Source organism: Hemiscyllium ocellatum, chromosome 45 (assembly GCF_020745735.1).
Source record: "Hemiscyllium ocellatum isolate sHemOce1 chromosome 45, sHemOce1.pat.X.cur, whole genome shotgun sequence".
Classification (NCBI taxonomy): domain Eukaryota; kingdom Metazoa; phylum Chordata; class Chondrichthyes; order Orectolobiformes; family Hemiscylliidae; genus Hemiscyllium; species Hemiscyllium ocellatum.
Genome location: NC_083445.1, coordinates 4,597,581 through 4,616,471, shown reverse-complemented (window position 1 = coordinate 4,616,471; position 18,891 = coordinate 4,597,581). Strand labels below are relative to the sequence as shown.

The following is an 18,891-nucleotide window of genomic DNA, read 5'->3' as shown; positions in this document are numbered from 1 at the left end:
GGTCTGTGTGGGACAGTGCTGTAATGGCGGTGTGGGGCTGTGTGTGTGTGTTACACAGGGAGTGTAGCCCTGTCTGTCCCTGGTCTGTGTGGGACAGTGCTGTAATGGCGGTGTGGGGCTGTGTGTGTGTGTTACACAGGGAGTGTAGCCCTGTCTGTCCCTGGTCTGTGTGGGACAGTGATGTAATGGCGGTGTGGGGCTGTGTGTGTGTGTTACACAGGGAGTGTAGCCCTGTCTGTCCCTGGTCTGTGTGGGACAGTGCTGTAATGGCGGTGTGGGGCTGTGTGTGTGTGTTACACAGGGAGTGTAGCCCTGTCTGTCCCTGGTCTGTGTGGGACAGTGCTGTAATGGCGGTGTGGGGCTGTGTGTGTGTGTTACACAGGGAGTGTAGCCCTGTCTGTCCCTGGTCTGTGTGGGACAGTGCTGTAATGGCGGTGTGGGGCTGTGTGTGTGTTACACAGGGAGTGTAGCCCTGTCTGTCCCTGGTCTGTATGGGACAGTGCTGTAATGGCGGTGTGGGGCTGTGTGTGTGTGTTACACAGGGAGTGTAGCCTTGTCTGTCTCTGGTCTGTGTGGGACAGTGATGTAATGGCGGTGTGGGGCTGTGTGTGTGTGTTACACAGGGAGTGTAGCCCTGTCTGTCCCTGGTCTGTATGGGACAGTGCTGTAATGGCGGTGTGGGGCTGTGTGTGTGTGTTACACAGGGAGTGTAGCCCTGTCTGTCCCTGGTCTGTGTGGGACAGTGCTGTAATGGCGGTGTGGGGCTGTGTGTGTGTGTTACACAGGGAGTGTAGCCCTGTCTGTCCCTGGTCTGTGTGGGACAGTGCTGTAATGGCGGTGTGGGGCTGTGTGTGTGTGTTACACAGGGAGTGTAGCCCTGTCTGTCCCTGGTCTGTGTGGGACAGTGCTGTAATGGCGGTGTGGGGCTGTGTGTGTGTGTTACACAGGGAGTGTAGCCCTGTCTGTCCCTGGTCTGTGTGGGACAGTGCTGTAATGGCGGTGTGGGGCTGTGTGTGTGTGTTACACAGGGAGTGTAGCCCTGTCTGTCCCTGGTCTGTGTGGGACAGTGCTGTAATGGCGGTGTGGGGCTGTGTGTGTGTGTTACACAGGGAGTGTAGCCCTGTCTGTCCCTGGTCTGTGTGGGACAGTGCTGTAATGGCGGTGTGGGGCTGTGTGTGTGTGTTACACAGGGAGTGTAGCCCTGTCTGTCCCTGGTCTGTGTGGGACAGTGCTGTAATGGCGGTGTGGGGCTGTGTGTGTGTGTTACACAGGGAGTGTAGCCCTGTCTGTCCCTGGTCTGTGTGGGACAGTGCTGTAATGGCGGTGTGGGGCTGTGTGTGTGTGTTACACAGGGAGTGTAGCCCTGTCTGTCCCTGGTCTGTGTGGGACAGTGCTGTAATGGCGGTGTGGGGCTGTGTGTGTGTGTTACACAGGGAGTGTAGCCCTGTCTGTCCCTGGTCTGTGTGGGACAGTGCTGTAATGGCGGTGTGGGGCTGTGTGTGTGTGTTACACAGGGAGTGTAGCCCTGTCTGTCCCTGGTCTGTGTGGGACAGTGCTGTAATGGCGGTGTGGGGCTGTGTGTGTGTGTTACACAGGGAGTGTAGCCCTGTCTGTCCCTGGTCTGTGTGGGACAGTGCTGTAATGGCGGTGTGGGGCTGTGTGTGTGTGTTACACAGGGAGTGTAGCCCTGTCTGTCCCTGGTCTGTGTGGGACAGTGCTGTAATGGCGGTGTGGGGCTGTGTGTGTGTGTTACACAGGGAGTGTAGCCCTGTCTGTCCCTGGTCTGTGTGGGACAGTGCTGTAATGGCGGTGTGGGGCTGTGTGTGTGTGTTACACAGGGAGTGTAGCCCTGTCTGTCCCTGGTCTGTGTGGGACAGTGCTGTAATGGCGGTGTGGGGCTGTGTGTGTGTGTTACACAGGGAGTGTAGCCCTGTCTGTCCCTGGTCTGTGTGGGACAGTGCTGTAATGGCGGTGTGGGGCTGTGTGTGTGTGTTACACAGGGAGTGTAGCCCTGTCTGTCCCTGGTCTGTGTGGGACAGTGCTGTAATGGCGGTGTGGGGCTGTGTGTGTGTGTTACACAGGGAGTGTAGCCCTGTCTGTCCCTGGTCTGTGTGGGACAGTGCTGTAATGGCGGTGTGGGGCTGTGTGTGTGTGTTACACAGGGAGTGTAGCCCTGTCTGTCCCTGGTCTGTGTGGGACAGTGCTGTAATGGCGGTGTGGGGCTGTGTGTGTGTGTTACACAGGGAGTGTAGCCCTGTCTGTCCCTGGTCTGTGTGGGACAGTGCTGTAATGGCGGTGTGGGGCTGTGTGTGTGTGTTACACAGGGAGTGTAGCCCTGTCTGTCCCTGGTCTGTGTGTGTGTGTGTGTGTGTGTGTGTGTGTGTGTGTGTGTGTGTGTGTGTGTGTGTGTGTGTGTGTTACACAGGGAGTGTAGCCCTGTCTGTCCCTGGTCTGTGTGTGTGTGTGTGTGTGTGTGTGTGTGTGTGTGTGTTACACAGGGAGTGTAGCCCTGTCTGTCCCTGGTCTGTGTGGGACAGTGATGTAATGGCGGTGTGTATGTGTGTTACAGGAGATATCTTCCTGATCCGAGGCGGTATGCGGGCTGTTGAATTTAAAGTTGTGGAGACTGACCCAACTCCCCACTGCATTGTGGCCCCCGATACCATCCTTCACTGCGAGGGAGAGCCAATCAAACGAGAGGTGAGCTGCTCCCTTTACTGGCTGTATGTGTTTTGTCCCTCAGCCCCAGAGGGAGGGGGCTGGGGGTGGGGCAGGCCCTGGGGAGGGGGCTGTGGTGTGGAGGCGCTAGTGGGGGGGGGGGTGCTGGAGAGGGGAGCTTGGGATGGGGGGGACCCATATCTGATTATACAGGAATCCACGCTGAATTGGAGGCCCATCCTGACCCGTGTCTGCAGCTCCACAGAATAGAATCCCAACAGCGAGGGAAGAGGACATTCATCCCATCGAATCTGTACCGACCCTTCAAAGAGCGTCCCACTCAAACCCAGGCACGTCCCCTGGGCCAACCCTATCGCTGAAACCCCTGCATTTCCCGTTGCTAGCCCACCCAGCCTGAGACAGCCTTACAGGAATGAGAGAACTGTCGAAAACAGGAGCAGGAGGAGGCCATTCGGCCCTTCAAGCCTGCTCCGCCTTTCAACAGGATCAGGGCCAACCATCCAACCCAGTTCCCAGTTCCTACTCTTCCCCCAAACCTTTAGCTCCAAGAGTACGTGCTTCATGAAACGGACCAGCTCTCATTAAGTATTCCTTTCAAACAATCTGGGAGATAGGTGATGGAACAAGTATCTCTGATCTCTTCCAGTGGCTTTAATTGTTGGATGTGGAATTACAGATGGCGTTACTCTGAAACACTGGCATAAGGGGGAGTACATTTCGTGATGCTGGTACTAACCTCAGCTTAGTCCCTGTTTGAGAGTAAAGTGCTGTGTTCAGTTCTGGCCCCACTCGACAGATAGTTGAAAATGTGTTGCTGGTTAAAGCACAGCAGGTTAGGCAACATCCAAGGAACAGGAAATTCGACGTTTCGGGCATAAGCCCTTCATCATGAAGGGCTTATGCCTGAAACGTCGAATTTCCTGTTCCTTGGATGCTGCCTAACCTGCTGTGCTTTAACCAACAACACATTTTCAACTGTGATCTCCAGCATCTGCAGACCTCATTTTTTACCACTCGACAGATAGTCCATCCCTGCTCCTTTTTCTTATGTTCATTATATAATAAGTGATTCTGAAATTCATGTTTGTATCGAGGGAAGTTCCAAGCACTGACATTTGTATTATTCTACAGGGTCAGTAAGAAAAGACAAGAACTCTGAAGTATTTCCGTTAGAGCAGAAATTCCTTGATTAGCATTTGGCTTGCTGATGTGTGTCTGTGCTGAGTGCTCACTATACTGTGGCACGGTGGCACAGTGGTTAGCACTGCTGCCTCACAGCGCCAGGGACCCAGGTTCAATTCCAGCCTCAGGTGACTGACTGTGTGGAGTTTGCACGTTCTCCCCGTGTCTGCGTGGGTTCCCTCCAGGTGCTCCGGTTTCCTCCCACAGTCCAAAGATGTGCAGGTCAGGTTGGATTGGCCATGGGAAATTGTCCATAGTGTGCAGGCTAGGGGGTAAGCCACGGGGAATGCAAGGTTAGGGCAGGGATGCTCCTTGGAAGGGTCGGTTTGGACTCAATGGGCTGAATGGCCTGTTTCCACACTGGAGGGATTCTATGACTGTCACCAGGATGAACATCAGAGGTACGTTCCTCCGTGACTGTTTCCTGTTAGTATCCTGTGATCCCAGATCCCATGGCTCAGGGCACCAGTATTCCCCAACTTTCTGAGCTGTGCCCCAGGGAGTCAAACACGTCTGTGTGGCTGGTGTGGCACTTAGGGAGTGGTACCACTGTTGGCATTTTTAGGTGTGACGTTACATTGGGGCTCCTTCAGGCGGGTGTCAAAGGTCAAAGAAGACCCATATTAACCCCTTCAGCCACGTTGCTACCAACCTGGTGACCACCGTGGCACAGAGCAGGGCATCCAGTTTTGCCATTACAGTCGATGCCCAGAGGAATCGAACGGAGCCCTTCGCCCATGAAGTGCTTTGGGTGGCCGGGCTGAGGTCAGGTCGTGTCCGGTGCTATACAAATGCAGTTGAGACGGTGACCCTGCTTGTTACCCCGCCCCCGGCAGGACGAGGAGGAGAATCTGAATGATGTCGGGTACGATGACATCGGGGGGTGCCGCAAGCAGTTGGCACAGATCAAGGAGATGGTGGAGCTCCCGCTACGTCACCCAGCCCTTTTCAAAGCCATCGGAGTGAAGGTGGGTGAGCCCAGTGCGCGCAAATGTGGGTGTGCGCACGCGCGCGATTGTGTGGGTGGGTGTGCGCGCGCACGCGAGTGTGTGTGTGTGTGGGTTTATATGTGTGTGCTCGAGTATGTGCATGCACGTGTGTGTATGTGAGTATGCGAGTGAGTGAGTGTGTGTGTGAGTATGTGAGTGTGTGTGTGTATGCGAGTGTGTGGGTGCACGTGTGTGTGTGTGTGTATGCGAGTGTGTGGGTGCACGTGTGTGTGTGTGTATGCGAGTGTGTGGGTGCACGTGTGTGTATGTGAGTATGCGAGTGAGTGAGTGTGTGTGTGAGTATGTGAGTGTGTGTGTGTATGCGAGTGTGTGGGTGCACGTGTGTGTGTGTGTATGCGAGTGTGTGGGTGCACGTGTGTGTGTGTGTATGCGAGTGTGTGGGTGCACGTGTGTGTGAGTGTGTGGGTGCACGTGTGTGTGTGTGTATGCGAGTGTGTGGGTGCACGTGTGTGTGCGAGTGTGTGGGTGCACGTGTGTGTGTGTGTGTGTATGCGAGTGTGTGTGTGTATGCGAGTGTGTGGGTGCACGTGTGTGTGTATGCGAGTGTGTGGGTGCACGTGTGTGTGTGTGTGTGTATGCGAGTGTGTGGGTGCATGTGTGTGTGTGTATGCGAGTGTGTGGGTGCACGTGTGTGTGTGTGTGTGTGTGTGTGTATGCGAGTGTGTGGGTGCACGTGTGTGTGTATGCGAGTGTGTGGGTGCACGTGTGTGTGTGTGTGTGTGTATGCGAGTGTGTGGGTGCACATGCGAGTGTGTGTGTGTGTGTATGCGAGTGTGTGGGTGCACGTGTGTGTGTATGCGAGTGTGTGGGTGCACGTGTGTGTGTGTATGCGAGTGTGTGGGTGCACGTGTGTGTGTGTGTGTATGCGAGTGTGTGGGTGCACGTGTGTGTGTGTGTGTATGCGAGTGTGTGGGTGCACGTGTGTGTGTGTGTGTATGCGAGTGTGTGGGTGCACGTGTGTGTGTGTGTGTATGCGAGTGTGTGGGTGCACGTGTGTGTGTGTGTATGCGAGTGTGTGGGTGCACGTGTGTGTGTGTGTATGCGAGTGTGTGGGTGCACGTGTGTGTGTGTGTGTGTATGCGAGTGTGTGGGTGCACGTGTGTGTGTATGTGAGTGTGTGGGTGCACGTGTGTGTGTGTGTGTATGCAAGTGTGTGGGTGCACGTGTGTGTATGCGAGTGTGTGTGTATGCGAGTGTGTGGGTGCACGTGTGTGTGTATGCGAGTGTGTGGGTGCACGTGTGTGTGTATACGTGTGTGTGTATGCGAGTGTGTGGGTGCACGTGTGTGTATGCGAGTGTGTGGGTGCACGTGTGTGTGTGTGTGTGTGTGTGTATGCGAGTGTGTGGGTGCACGTGTGTGTGTGTGTCTATGCGAGTGTGCGGGTGCACGTGTGTGTGTGTGTGTGTGTGTCTATGCGAGTGTGTGGGTGCACGTGTGTGTGTGTGCGTGTTCCCCCGGGGTTCCTCAGACACCTCCCCCCCCCCCCCCACAGAGAGACAGCGCTCGGATTGTCCAGCTTCGAGCCAGCTCCCATTTCCAGTCCCGTCACCTTCTAACACGCAGCGTTGTCCTGCAGCCGGTGTGCTGTAACAGGGTGCTCTGTCCTTGTTCTAACATCGATAATAGCAGCATCATTTGAAGTAATGTTCGAACCAAGACAAAATGTTCACCTTTTAGAAACACTGCCACCAATTCATCAATCACGTTACAGCGAATCCGTGTTCACGAAACACGCATTCTAACAGACCAACCTGTGGTCTCTCTGTAACCCCAGGCACCTGGGAATCACAATTGGGCAGATTAGCCTTGGGAAACGCAGAGAGATAGGGTGGAGGGGTGAGTCTGAGTGAGATGCTCTTAGGTGTAGACTTGTGGGGCCGAATCACCTCTTTCCATACGGCAGGGATTCTATAATTGGAAGGAAATTTGGGATACAGCGAGGGAGAGCTGGATTCATGATCAAAATGGTGAAGGTGCATTGTGTGTCACTCTTGATGGACGATGGAATGACGGTTCCCATCCAGCCTGACTCCATGATCCTCTGGGAGGAAAAAGGGCTGAGGTTTCCTGTAGGCCTGAGTGGAGGAACCTGGAGAAACGTTCTCTCTCATCCAGACGTCCTACAGCAGGTCACCCTGGTGTCTGCGGACAGGGGGTGGCACTGACACAGGATGGGAAACATTCAAGACTGTGGTTCCTCTCGGTCACTCTGAGAGAAACTGGTTACCGTGCGAGGAGATCCTCAGCTCAACCAGTCCAACCTGCCAACCAATCAGCACTCTCGTCCCCCTGCGGTGTAAATTGTCATGCTCCTTTTGAGATTTGGCATTCTTGTGTTTAGTCCTGATGAGAGCAAGGGGTCTCCCATTCTCCAGCGGTTACAATCACCATCAAGGTCCCGAGATGTACGCCCGCTCCCGGGGGCATTTCCTGTTGCTATGGCGCTTTCGGGGAGGGGTGCAGCGGTAATGTGTCCCCGGTGGGAGTGGGGGGAGACAGTCTGTCACCGCGGCGATGGAATTCGGAGGGGGTGCAGGGGAGTCTCGGCGAAGTTTGACCAGGCGACCTGTTTTGATTTAATGCAGCCTCCTCGTGGGATCTTGCTGTACGGGCCTCCGGGGACTGGGAAAACGCTGGTGGCCCGGGCTGTGGCCAATGAAACTGGAGCATTCTTCTTCCTCATCAACGGTGAGACCGAACCGCGTGACGCTGTGTTTCTGGTGGGAGATCACATGATACAGTGGCCATTCAGCCCATTGCAGTTTCTCTATCATGGAATCTTTACAAATCCCATCGATGGTTGACTTCCATCGTTCTGGGCTCCTGTGTCACCACAAAATTGAAATTTCCATTTAGCCCACCGAAACTCCGCGAGTTTAAACCTTTCTCCTTATCCTTATCCTTACTCCATCCATTTAGTTTGACCTGATTTTGGTTTTGAGGAGATTAAACGTTGACTTTCTCCGGGGTTGTCCACCTCTGACCTCGGGGATATTTCAGAATCTACAGAATGGACCCATTTCAACAACGAGAGACTGTAGGGGATAGTGCGTCATCCCTGGTTAGCTCAAATGTCAGAGAGAAAACTAGGGACTGTTCAAAAACAGGTGACAGGTCAGAAAATTGGGCAGAATATTTCTTTAAAAAGCAAGGAACAGTCAAGGAATTAAATCCAGAGGCAACAGGCAGAACATGAGAGAAAGCTAGGCAGAAGTATAAAAACAGGTGGAGTTTCTGTCCATACGTGGTTTAGAAGGCGTTTAGCACACTTACCTTCACCGCTGGGTCTTTTGAGTCTAGAAGTTGGGATGTCATGTTGAGGTGGTCCAGGACATTGGGGAGGCCTCTTCTGGAATACTGTGTCCAGTTCTGCTCACCCTGTTACAGGAAGGATATTATTAAGCTGGAGAGGCCGAAGAGATTTACCAGGATGTTGCTGGGAATGGAGGTTTTTGAGTTATAAGGAAGGGCTGGGACCTTTTTCACTGGAGCGTAAGAGGTTGTGGGGTGACCTTATAGAGGTTTCTAAAATAACGAGGGGTATGGATAAGGTGAATGGCAGGTGTCTTTCCCTAGGGTGGGGGATTTCAATTCTAGAGTCATAGAGATGTACAGCATGGAAACAGACCCTTCGGCCCAACCCATCCATGCCGAGCAGATATCCCAACCCAATCTAGTCGCACCTGCCAGCACCCGGCCCATATTCCTCCAAACCCTTCCTATTCATATATCCATCCAGATGCCTCTTAAATGTTGCAATTTCAAAAGTTAGAAGAGAAAGACTTTAAAAAGACATGAGGGGCAACATTTTTATACAGAGGGTTGTTTGTGTGTGGAATGACCTTCCTGAGGAAGTGGTGGATGTGGGGACAGTTACAGTGTTTGGAAGACATTTGGATAAGGACATGACTGAGAAAGGTTTGGAGGGATATGGGCCAGGAGCAGGCAGATGGGACCGGTTTAGTTTGGGATTATGGTCAGCGTGGACGGAAGGGTCTGTTTCCGTGCTGTATGACTCTGACTAAGACAAGTGAACAATGTGTGTGTTGGAGGAGAAAGTGAGGACTGCAGATGCTGGAGTCATTCCTCATTCCTGAAGAAGGGCTCATGCCCCCAAAACGTCGACTCTCCTGCTCCTTGGATGCTGCCTGACCTGCTGCGCTTTTCCAGCAACACATTTTCAGCAATGTGTGTGTTGGTCCAATTGAAAGTAAGTCTCAAGAATTAATAATGGCAAAAATTGAAATGGCAGATGGATTGAACAGACATTTTGCATTGGTTTTAACTACAGAGGGTTCACAAGCAGGAATACATCAGGAGGAAGGGAGGGAGGAACCTGGAAAAATCCCAACCACTGGGGAAGTGGTCCTGAGTAATTTGTTGGCAATGTGATTGAGAAGTGCCCAATCCCAAAGCTTCAAAATGGTCAATGAGACCATTCATGCAGTGGTTTTAATTTTCAGAAACGGCCTGGATTTGAGCTCAGTTCAATCAGATTTGGAAAATGGCAAATGTAATTCCTTTTATTTGAAAAGAGAGAGAGAGAGACAGAGAGCGAGAAGTTCCAGGCCTGTTAGCTTTACATTTGTCTGAGGGAAAATGTTAGCAGCTCTTAGTAAAGATGTTTACAGCCAGGCATTTGGATAATGATGATCATGGATCCAATGTCAATTGTCGAAAAGCCAATCTGGGTCACTAATGTCCTTAAGGGAAGGAAACTGTCATCCTTACCTGGTCTGGCCTACAGGTGACTCCAGACCCACAACTAATGTGGTTGACTCTTAACTGCCCTCTGGGCAATTAGGGATGGGTAATAAATGCTGGGCCCAGCCAATGATGCCCTCATCCCATCAACGAATTGAAAGAATCAGGATGCAGAGGTGCTGGTGTCAGACCAGGGTGGGCAAAGTTAGAAATCTCACAACACTAGGCTACAGTCCAACAGGTTTATTGGGAAGCACTAGCTTTCGGAGCGCCGCTCCTTTGTCAGGTAGCTACCCAGTGAAGGAGCAGTGCTCTGAAAGCTAGTAATTCCAAATAAACCTGTCAGCCTGCAACATAGTGTTGTGTGATTTTTAACTTTGACAAAATCAGGCAGAGTCGACATGGTTTTGTGAAAGGGAAATCCTGTTTGACCGGTCCATTGGGTTTTTGATTTTGAGATGGTGACGTATGCTGTGAATTAAGGGGAACTGGTGGATGTTCGCAACTTAGGTTTCCAGAAAGCATTTGATGACGTTCCCCGTCAATGGTCATTATAGAAACCGGGAAGGTCGTGTTGTAGCGGGTGAACTATCCAGCTGGTTAACGGGAAGCAGAGAGCCGATGTTTTTTAATGTTCACTCATGAGACATGGGTGTTGGTGGCTGGGCCCAGCATTTATTGCCTGTCCCTAGTTGCCCCTTGAGAAGGTGGTATGGGGGGGTGAGCTGCCTTCTTGAACCGCTGCAGTCTACCTGCTGTGGGTTGACCCCAAGGGAGGGAATTCCAGTAACAGTGAAGGAACAGTGATGTATTTCCAAGTCAGGATGGGGAGTGGCTTGGAGGGGAACCTGCAGGGAGTGGTGTTCCCATGTATCTGCTGTCCAATCGCAATGGAAGTGGTCTTGGGTTGGAGGTACTTTATAAGGATCTACAGGCCACTCAGAATTCTGTACATTTCAATGAGATTCCTCCATCAACTTTCTAAACTCCATCAAGCACAGACCCAGAGTCCTCAACTGTTCCCCATGTGACAAACCCTTCACCCCCGGGTGTATTCTTGTGCTGTACTGACTATACGTGTTGAGCAGCCCTCAGTTGGTCTCTGTGAACAGCGTTTCCTTGAGGGACCTGGGGAATGTCTGACAACCGGCCCAATCCTGAAACCACAGCGAAGGGGTTGAGTTGGATGCTTTGAGACCAATGTAGTTGTTGTCTTCGTTCTGTGTGCCACAGGGCCTGAAATCATGAGCAAACTAGCCGGCGAGTCGGAGAGTAATCTGAGGAAGGCCTTTGAGGAAGCTGAGAAGAATGCCCCAGCGATAATCTTCATCGATGAGCTGGATGCAATCGCTCCAAAGAGAGAGAAGGTAAACCATTACAGGGCAGCACAGTGGCTCAGTGGTTAGCACTGCTGCCTCACAGCGCCAGGGACCCAGGTTCGATCCCACCCTCTGGTCACTGTCTGTGTGGAGTTTGCACATTCTCCCTGTGTCTGTGTGGGTTTCCTCCGGGTGCTCCGGTTTCCTCCCACAGTCCAAAGGTTAGGGTGGATTGGCCATGGGAAATTGCCCGTAGTGTTCAGGGATGTGTAGGTTACGGGTAATTGTCAAATAATAGGGTAGGGGAATGGTTTGGGTGGAATACTCTCGGAGGGTCAGTATGGACTTGTTGGGCCAAACGGCCTGTTTCCACACTGTCGGGAATCTAGGATTACAGTCACCAAGATGGAGACCAGATAGAGGAACCTCTGAGTGGTGTTGGTCAAACTGCCCTGTGGGTAGTGTCCCCATTACTGGCTTTGGATGATTGAGAAGAGAAATGAAATTGTGAACAATGTACAACCCGTTTTTACAGATGAGTACCCTCTGGTTCCTGGCTGCTACTTCCTGACCCTCTGTCATAACCTGATCCCCTCCCCCTCCCTCCCCACTGCCCCTCCCCCTCCCTCCCCACTGCCCCTCCCCCTCTCACTCCCTCATCACTGCCCCTCCCTCCCCACTGCCCCTCCCACTCTCTCTCTCCCCACTGCCCCTCCCCCTCTCTCTCCCTCCCCACTGCCCCTCTCTCCCTCCCCACTGCCCCTCCCACTCTCTCTCCCTCCCCACTGCCCTTCCCACTCTCTCTCCCTCCACTCTCTCTCTCCCCACTGCCCCTCCCACTCTCTCTCCCTCCCCACTGCCCCTCCCCCTCTCACTCCCTCATCACTGCCCCTCCCTCCCCACTGCCCCTCCCACTCTCTCTCTCCCCACTGCCCCTCCCCCTCTCTCTCCCTCCCCACTGCCCCTCTCTCCCTCCCCACTGCCCCTCCCACTCTCTCTCCCTCCCCACTGCCCTTCCCACTCTCTCTCCCTCCACTCTCTCTCTCCCCACTGCCCCTCCCACTCTCTCTCCCTCCCCACTGCCCTTCCCACTCTCTCTCCCTCCACTCTCTCTCTCCCCACTGCCCCTCCCCCTCTCTCTCCCTCCCCTCTGCCCCTCCCACTCTCTCTCCCTCCCCACTGCCCCTCTCTCCCTCCCCACTGCCCCTCCCACTCTCTCTCCCTCCCCACTGCCCCCTCTCCCTCCCCACTGCCCCTCCCCCCTCTCTCCCTCTCCACTGCCCCCCCATTCTCTCCCTCCCCACTCTCTCTCCCCACTGTCCCTCCTCTCTCCCTTCAGCCTCTTCGTTCCACCCTTTCCCTGCCCCTCTCCCAGAGGAGAGTGGGATTCTGGATGCTGCCCCTCTCTCTCTCTCTCAGCGAGCTGTTGGAGAGGGAGGGTTTGGATCAGTTGGACCTTTCCACGTGGGGAGGGATGGGTTTACTGTGGGTATGGGAACGGGGGCTGTGAGACGGTGACGATGTTGATCGGTGCTAATCCACGGTGATATTCTGTTCTGAATGACTGTCATTTGAAAGTACTGACCATGTGTGCCCTCTCTCACTCTCTCTGTTCCTCACTCCCTTGCCCCCCTCCTCTCTCCTTTGCCCGCTCTCTCTCAGACTCACGGGGAGGTCGAGCGCCGTATTGTCTCCCAGCTGCTGACCCTGATGGATGGACTGAAGCAGCGTTCTCATGTCATCGTCATCGCTGCAACCAACAGGCCCAACAGCATTGACCCTGCCCTTCGCAGATTTGGTATGTTCCCGCCCTGAGTCCCCTCCATTTGCCCACAGGTTGGCACAGAGCCACAGGCCGCGTGGTAGCGCTGTTGGTTCTCGTGCACTGTGTGTTCCTGGTTACACATCAGCTGCTCGGTCCCCACCCTCTCTCTCTGAGGCTCATCGACTCTCTATGCCCGGGAGTTAAACGTTGCCCCCCTGTGGGCTGTGGCCAAGTCTTTGGGGAGGGTGTGATACAAATGAACACACACAATGGCAGCAGGAAGAGACCAACCTCCCCCACTGTTCACTACGGTCTGATCCCCATTAACCTTTCGCCTCTCTTGTTTGTCAAGGACCTTTAGACTTTTAAAAGATTCCAAAACCCTCTCTTCCTCAAACTTGTCTAACGCTTCCTTCTCCCTGTGTTTGGAGGAAGAGAGCTGTAGAAGCTGAATACCCCCCTGGGTAAACATGTCTGTGACAGACATGATTTGGAGATGCCGGTGTTGGACTGGGGTGGACAAAGTTAAAAATCACACAACACCAGGTTATAGTCCGACAGGTTGGACCATAACCTATTGGGCTATAACCTGGTGTTGTGTGATTTTTAACTTTGTAACAGACACCCCATCTTCTTACTCAGTGACCCCTCACCCTCTCCACATTCACCAGCACCTTCCATGTTTCAATGTAGTTGCTTCTTCCCTTTCTCGTTCCATTGGGATTTGGGACTGCTGGGATTTGGGGATGCTGGGTTTTGGGACCCCATTGGGATTTGGGACTGCTGGAATTTGGGACCCCATTGGGATTTGGGCCCGTTGGGATTTGGGATTGCTGGGACTTGGGGATGCTGGGTTTTGGGACCATTGGGATTTGGAGAGGAAAAGCAGTAGGGAGTGGTGAGTAATTTGCAAGAAAAGATCAGAATCCATCCGATTCACTTCCCTTTCACCCGGGGAGTTCCATAACACAGGTGCCATTGGCATCTAATGACTGTCTTCATTGAAAGACGCATTGATGAGGCTTTGACAGAAGCAACACTGCTTGGGGGGGGACTGGGTAAGGGGGTTGTAGGCCAATGTCACATGTTCCACTCCCCACACATCCTGTCTTGTAATACGGACCACAGAATTCCCGATCCCTTCAGCCTACTGACGCTCTGAAGAGCATCTACCTTATCCCGGTAACCCTGCATTTCCCATGGCTACCCCACCCAACCCACGCATCCCTGAACACTACCGGCAGATTAGCATGACCAATTCATGTAACCTGCACATCCTTTGGATTGTGGGAGGAAACCGGAGCACCTGGAGGAAACCCACACAGACACGGGGAGAACGTGCAAACTCCACACAGAGAGTCACCCGAGGCTGGAATTGAACCTGAGACCCTGGCGCTGTGAGGCAGCAGTGCTAACCACTGAGCCACCATGCCATCCCTGCTGGGTTCCAAGGTGTTGCCATTAATCAAACGAATCTGGCAAAAGAATTTATAAATAGTACTACTGACTATGAAACTACCAGATTGCCATAAAAACCCATCTGGTTCATTAATATCCTTTTTGGGAAGGAAATCTGCCATCCTTACCTGGTCTGGCCTACACAGCACATAGAATCATAGAGATGTACAGCATGGAAACAGACCCTTCGGTCCAACCCGTCCATGCCGACCAGATATCCGACATTAACCTAGTCCCACCTGCCAGCACCCGGCCCATATCCCTCCAAACCCTTCCTATTCATATACCCACACAGATGCCTTTTAAATGTTGTAATTGATAGGATGAATAGCCAATGTCTTTTCCCCAGGGTGGGAGAGTCCAAAACTAGAGGATACAGGTTTAGGGTGAGAGGGAAAAGATTTAAAAGAGACCTAAGGGGCAACCTTTTTCACTCAGAGGGTGGTACGTGTAAGGAATGAGCTGCCAGAGGAAGTGGTGGAGGCTGGTACAATTACAACATTTAAGGGGCATTTGGATGGGTATATGAATAGGAAGGGTTTGGAGGGATATGGGCCGGGTGCTGGCAGGTGGGACTAGATTGGGTTGGGATATCTGGTCGGCATGGATGAGTTCAACCAAAGGATCTGTTTCTGTGCTGTACCTTTAGGAAAAGGTACATCAGACTTTTCCACCCTAAGAAATTGTTAATATAAACGATGATGAGAAATTTTTGTCTGAACAGAAAATTCATAAAAAGGTTAAACTGTGTGTGTGTGTGTGTGTCTGTGTGTGTGTCTGTGTATGTGCGTGTGCGTGTGTGTCTCTCTGTCGGTGTGTGTGCGTGCGTCTGTGTGCGTGTGTGTGTGTCTCTCTCTCTTTGTCGGTGTGTGTGTGTCTGTGTGTATGTGTGAGAGTCGGTGGGGTGGGAGACAGTGAGGTGGTGTGGTGGTGTGCTGGCTGGAAGATCTCCTTGTGTTAAACCCTCTCAAGCTCCTTTGAAAGGAGTGGGAATGGAACTGAATCCACAACCCGAAGCCCATCTTTCCCCATTCTCATTTACTGACCAGAGTCTGGTGCCATTGCAACACCCAGTTGCTTTGAACTGAGTATCTTTACATAACTTTTTATTTCTTTATGGGGTGAGTACCTGAATAGCAAGGACTTGGAGGGATATGGGGCAAATGGGACTAGATTGGGTTGGGATATCTGTTTGACATGGACGGGTTGGACCGAAGGGTTTGATTCTCTGCTGGACATCTCCTTGAGTCTATGCTTTGAAGGCCAGACCAGGTGAGGATGGCAGATTTCCTTCCCTAAAGGATATTAATGAACCAGATGGGTTTTTATGACAATCCCGTAGTTTCACAGTCACTAGTACTATTTATAAATTGTTTTGCCAGATTAATTTGATTAACTGTATTCAAATATTCTTCAGTAATATAGCAGCATTTGAACTCCTGTAACTGGGTTCCTGGTCCAATAACCTCCTGTGTTGTGTTCCCAAGTGTCAGTACAGGGTGTTTTTGTCTTTTGGAATCTGGTTAGGAAAGTGTCCTCACCCGTGTTAGTGACCCTTCAACTGGGTGCTCCTGTGAACATGGCTGAGACACATCCTCCCTCTCTCTCTCTATCTCTCTCTATCTCTCTATCTCGCTATCTCTCTCTCTCGCTATCTCTCTCTCACACACACTCTCTGTACTTCTGGGCAGGTCGGTTTGATCGGGAGATTGATATTGGAATCCCAGATTCCATCGGGAGACTGGAGATCCTGCAAATCCACACGAAAAACATGAAGCTGTCTGATGATGTGGATCTCGAGAGGGTAAGACACTCTCGTTACTGTGGGGAGAGTGGCTGGACAGACACCCAAGTAACACACATTCAGTTCTACTCTCCCTGCTATAGGAAGGATAGTATGAAACTTGAAAGGGTTCAGAAAAGATTTACAAGGATGTTGCCAGGGTTGGAGAATCTGAGCTACAGGGAGAGGCTGAACAGGCTGGGGCTGTTTTCCCTGGAGCGTCGGAGGCTGAGGGGTGACCTTATAGAGGTTTAAAAATTATGAGGGGCTTGGATAGAGTGAATAGCTAAGGTCTTTTTCCTGAGATGGGGGAGTCCAGAACTAGAGGGGCATAGGTTTAGGGTGAGAGGGGAAAGATATAAAAGAGACCTAAGGGGCAACTTTTTCACGCAGAGGGTGGTACGTGTATGGAATGAGCTGCCAGAGGAAGTGGTGGAGGCTTCATTTAAGAGGTGTTTGGATGGGTATATGAATAGGAGAAAGTGAGGACTGCAGATGCTGGAGATCAGAGCTGAAAATGTGTTGCTGGAAAAGCGCAGCAGGTCAGGCAGGATCCAAGGAGCAAGAGAACTGATGTTTTGGGCATGAGCCCTTCAGGAATCCCCGAATCAGGCTCACGCCCGAAACGTCGATTCTCCTGATGCTGCCTGACCTGCTGCGCTTTTCCAGCAACACATTTTCAGCTGGGTATATGAATAGGAAGAGTTTGGAGGGATGCGGACCGGGTGCTGGCAACTGGGACGAGAGTAGGTGAGGATATCTGGCATGGACGAGTTGGAGTGAAGGGCGTGTTTCTGTGCTGCGCATCTCTATGATTCTATCAATGGATCAGTGCTAAGTAGAGCAAGAAGGATCTTAAATTGGGAAGGATCACTCACCAAACATTGGGGTATACTTCATCTGCAAATTCTTTTTAATTTTGGTCAGATATTTTTTGGTTCCTCCTGGCTGCCTTGGTCTTCAAATCGCACATCAGAGATAGAGGCCATTCAGCACACAATGCCTTTACTAGCTGTCTGGTAGAGAACTTTCACTGCTCTTTTCTGGATGTTGTGGGAAGTTCTTCCACCTTTTTCTTCCCCAAGTACATGGTCAATTCCCCGTTTTATTTGGAGCTGTTAATGGATCTCTTTTGCTGATGTATTCCACATCAAAGCAGCTCAGCAACAACGAGGAGGTTAGCCCCACTGTCGCTGGGTAAGTAAATCTGGATTTAACCCAGATCCATGCTCCTGGGACAGGGGTTCCAACAGCGAGAGAAACTTCATTATGATCATTTCAATCTGAATTTGAAATTCCAGTCTGTAATGGTGACCATGATTGTAAACACACAGGAGGCTGGGGGAACACAGCAAGGCAGGCAGCGTCAGGAGGGACAGGCAGGAGGCTGGGGGAACACAGCAAGGCAGGCAGCGTCAGGAGGGACAGGCAGGAGGCTGGGGGAACACAGCAAGGCAGGCAGCGTCAGGAGGGACAGGCAGGAGGCTGGGGGGAACACAGCAAGGCAGGCAGCGTCAGGAGGGACAGGCAGGAGGCTGGGGGAACACAGCAAGGCAGGCAGCGTCAGGAGGGACAGGCAGGAGGCTGAGGGAACACAGCAAGGCAGGCAGCATCAGGAGGGACAGGCAGGAGGCTGGGGGAGCACAGCAAGGCAGGCAGGAGGGACAGGCAGGAGGCTGGGGGAACACAGCAAGGCAGGCAGCGTCAGGAGGGACAGGCAGGAGGCTGGGGGGAACACAGCAAGGCAGGCAGCATCAGGAGGGACAGGCAGGAGGCTGGGGGAACACAGCAAGGCAGGCAGCGTCAGGAGGGACAGGCAGGAGGCTGAGGGAACACAGCAAGGCAGGCAGCATCAGGAGAGACAGGCAGGATTTGTCTAGATTGGATTCCAGCATCTGTAGTTTGTTTGTCTCTAACCCAGGAAAGCCCCATTTGGGTCCCCGAGCTCCTTACTCAGGAAGGAACATGCCATCAATCCTGGTCTGGCCTACATGTGACTCCAGACCCCCTGCAATGTGGTTGACCCTTTATTACCCTGTTTAAGGGCTGAGCAGGGCATTCGGGGCAGTTAGGGAGGGGCACCTGATTTGGGAACTAGGAACAGGGAAGGCCATTCAGCTCCTTGAATCTGCTCTCCCATTTAGTTGATCCCATCTTGATCTCGACCCACTCACCTGCCCGCTCCCTATAAACCCCAAAACCCATTACTAATTAATCATCAGTCTATCTCCTCCCTAACTTTACTCAGAGTCCACCGCACAGTGGGGTAATTCATGAATTCACCAGCCCTTGACTGGCTCCTGAGTCGAGATCAGAGTGGTGCTGGAAAAGCACAGCAGGTCAGGCAGCATTTGAGGAGCAGGAGAATCTAGGTTTGGGGCGAAAGCCGTTCATCAACAGCTGGCCCGTGCCCACGTTGTGTGCTAGAGTGCGGCTTTCTGGTGTTCCCCTTCTCCGCTCTCCGACTGCAGCCAAGGATCTGTGTTTTCTGAGTGAACTGAGACCACACCTCGCGGCTGGACACCCCTCGCGGCTGTAGGGGGAGGGGGTGAGGGATTGGCAGCACAGAGCAAACTAGCAGATGCTCAGGAATGAGGGGGAGCGAACGGAAAGCAGCAGGGTCTTCTGTGACGGTGTCAGAGGTGTCCCGGTCACCAACGGCAGGGTGCTGGATTATCACCAGATCCACTTGTTCAGGGTGGGCACTGACCCCCCTTCTCCCCACACTCCCCATGCTCTGTCTCTCACTCTCCGATGGGAGGAGGGGGGAGTTTGTTCCTGCTGACCCTCTGTTCTCTCTCTCTCTCTCTCTCCCCTTCCCTCTCTCTCCTTCCCTCTCTCCCTGCTGACCCTGTGTTCTCTCTCTCTCTTGACCTGTGATCGCTCGCTTGCGCGCTCTCTCTCCCTGCTGACCCTGTGTTCTCTCTCTCTCTCTCTCCTTCCCCCTCTCCCTGCTGACCCTGTGTTCTCTCTATCTCTCTCTCTCTCTC

At 52.6% G+C, this 18,891-nt stretch overlaps 1 protein-coding gene across 2 annotated transcripts in view; it reads left to right on the top strand.

Annotated features, from left to right (window-relative positions):
- The window catches only part of LOC132836026 (transitional endoplasmic reticulum ATPase-like), a 49,351-nt gene that overhangs the window by 10,966 nt on the left and 19,494 nt on the right, over positions 1–18,891 (top strand). For both annotated transcript variants that reach the window (XM_060855225.1, XM_060855224.1), the window contains exons 5-10: positions 2,570–2,700; positions 4,698–4,829; positions 7,458–7,560; positions 10,810–10,943; positions 12,558–12,693; positions 15,810–15,922. In XM_060855225.1, coding sequence (XP_060711208.1) covers positions 2,570–2,700; positions 4,698–4,829; positions 7,458–7,560; positions 10,810–10,943; positions 12,558–12,693; positions 15,810–15,922 — 749 coding nt within the window. The remainder of the gene's footprint in view (positions 1–2,569; positions 2,701–4,697; positions 4,830–7,457; positions 7,561–10,809; positions 10,944–12,557; positions 12,694–15,809; positions 15,923–18,891) is intronic.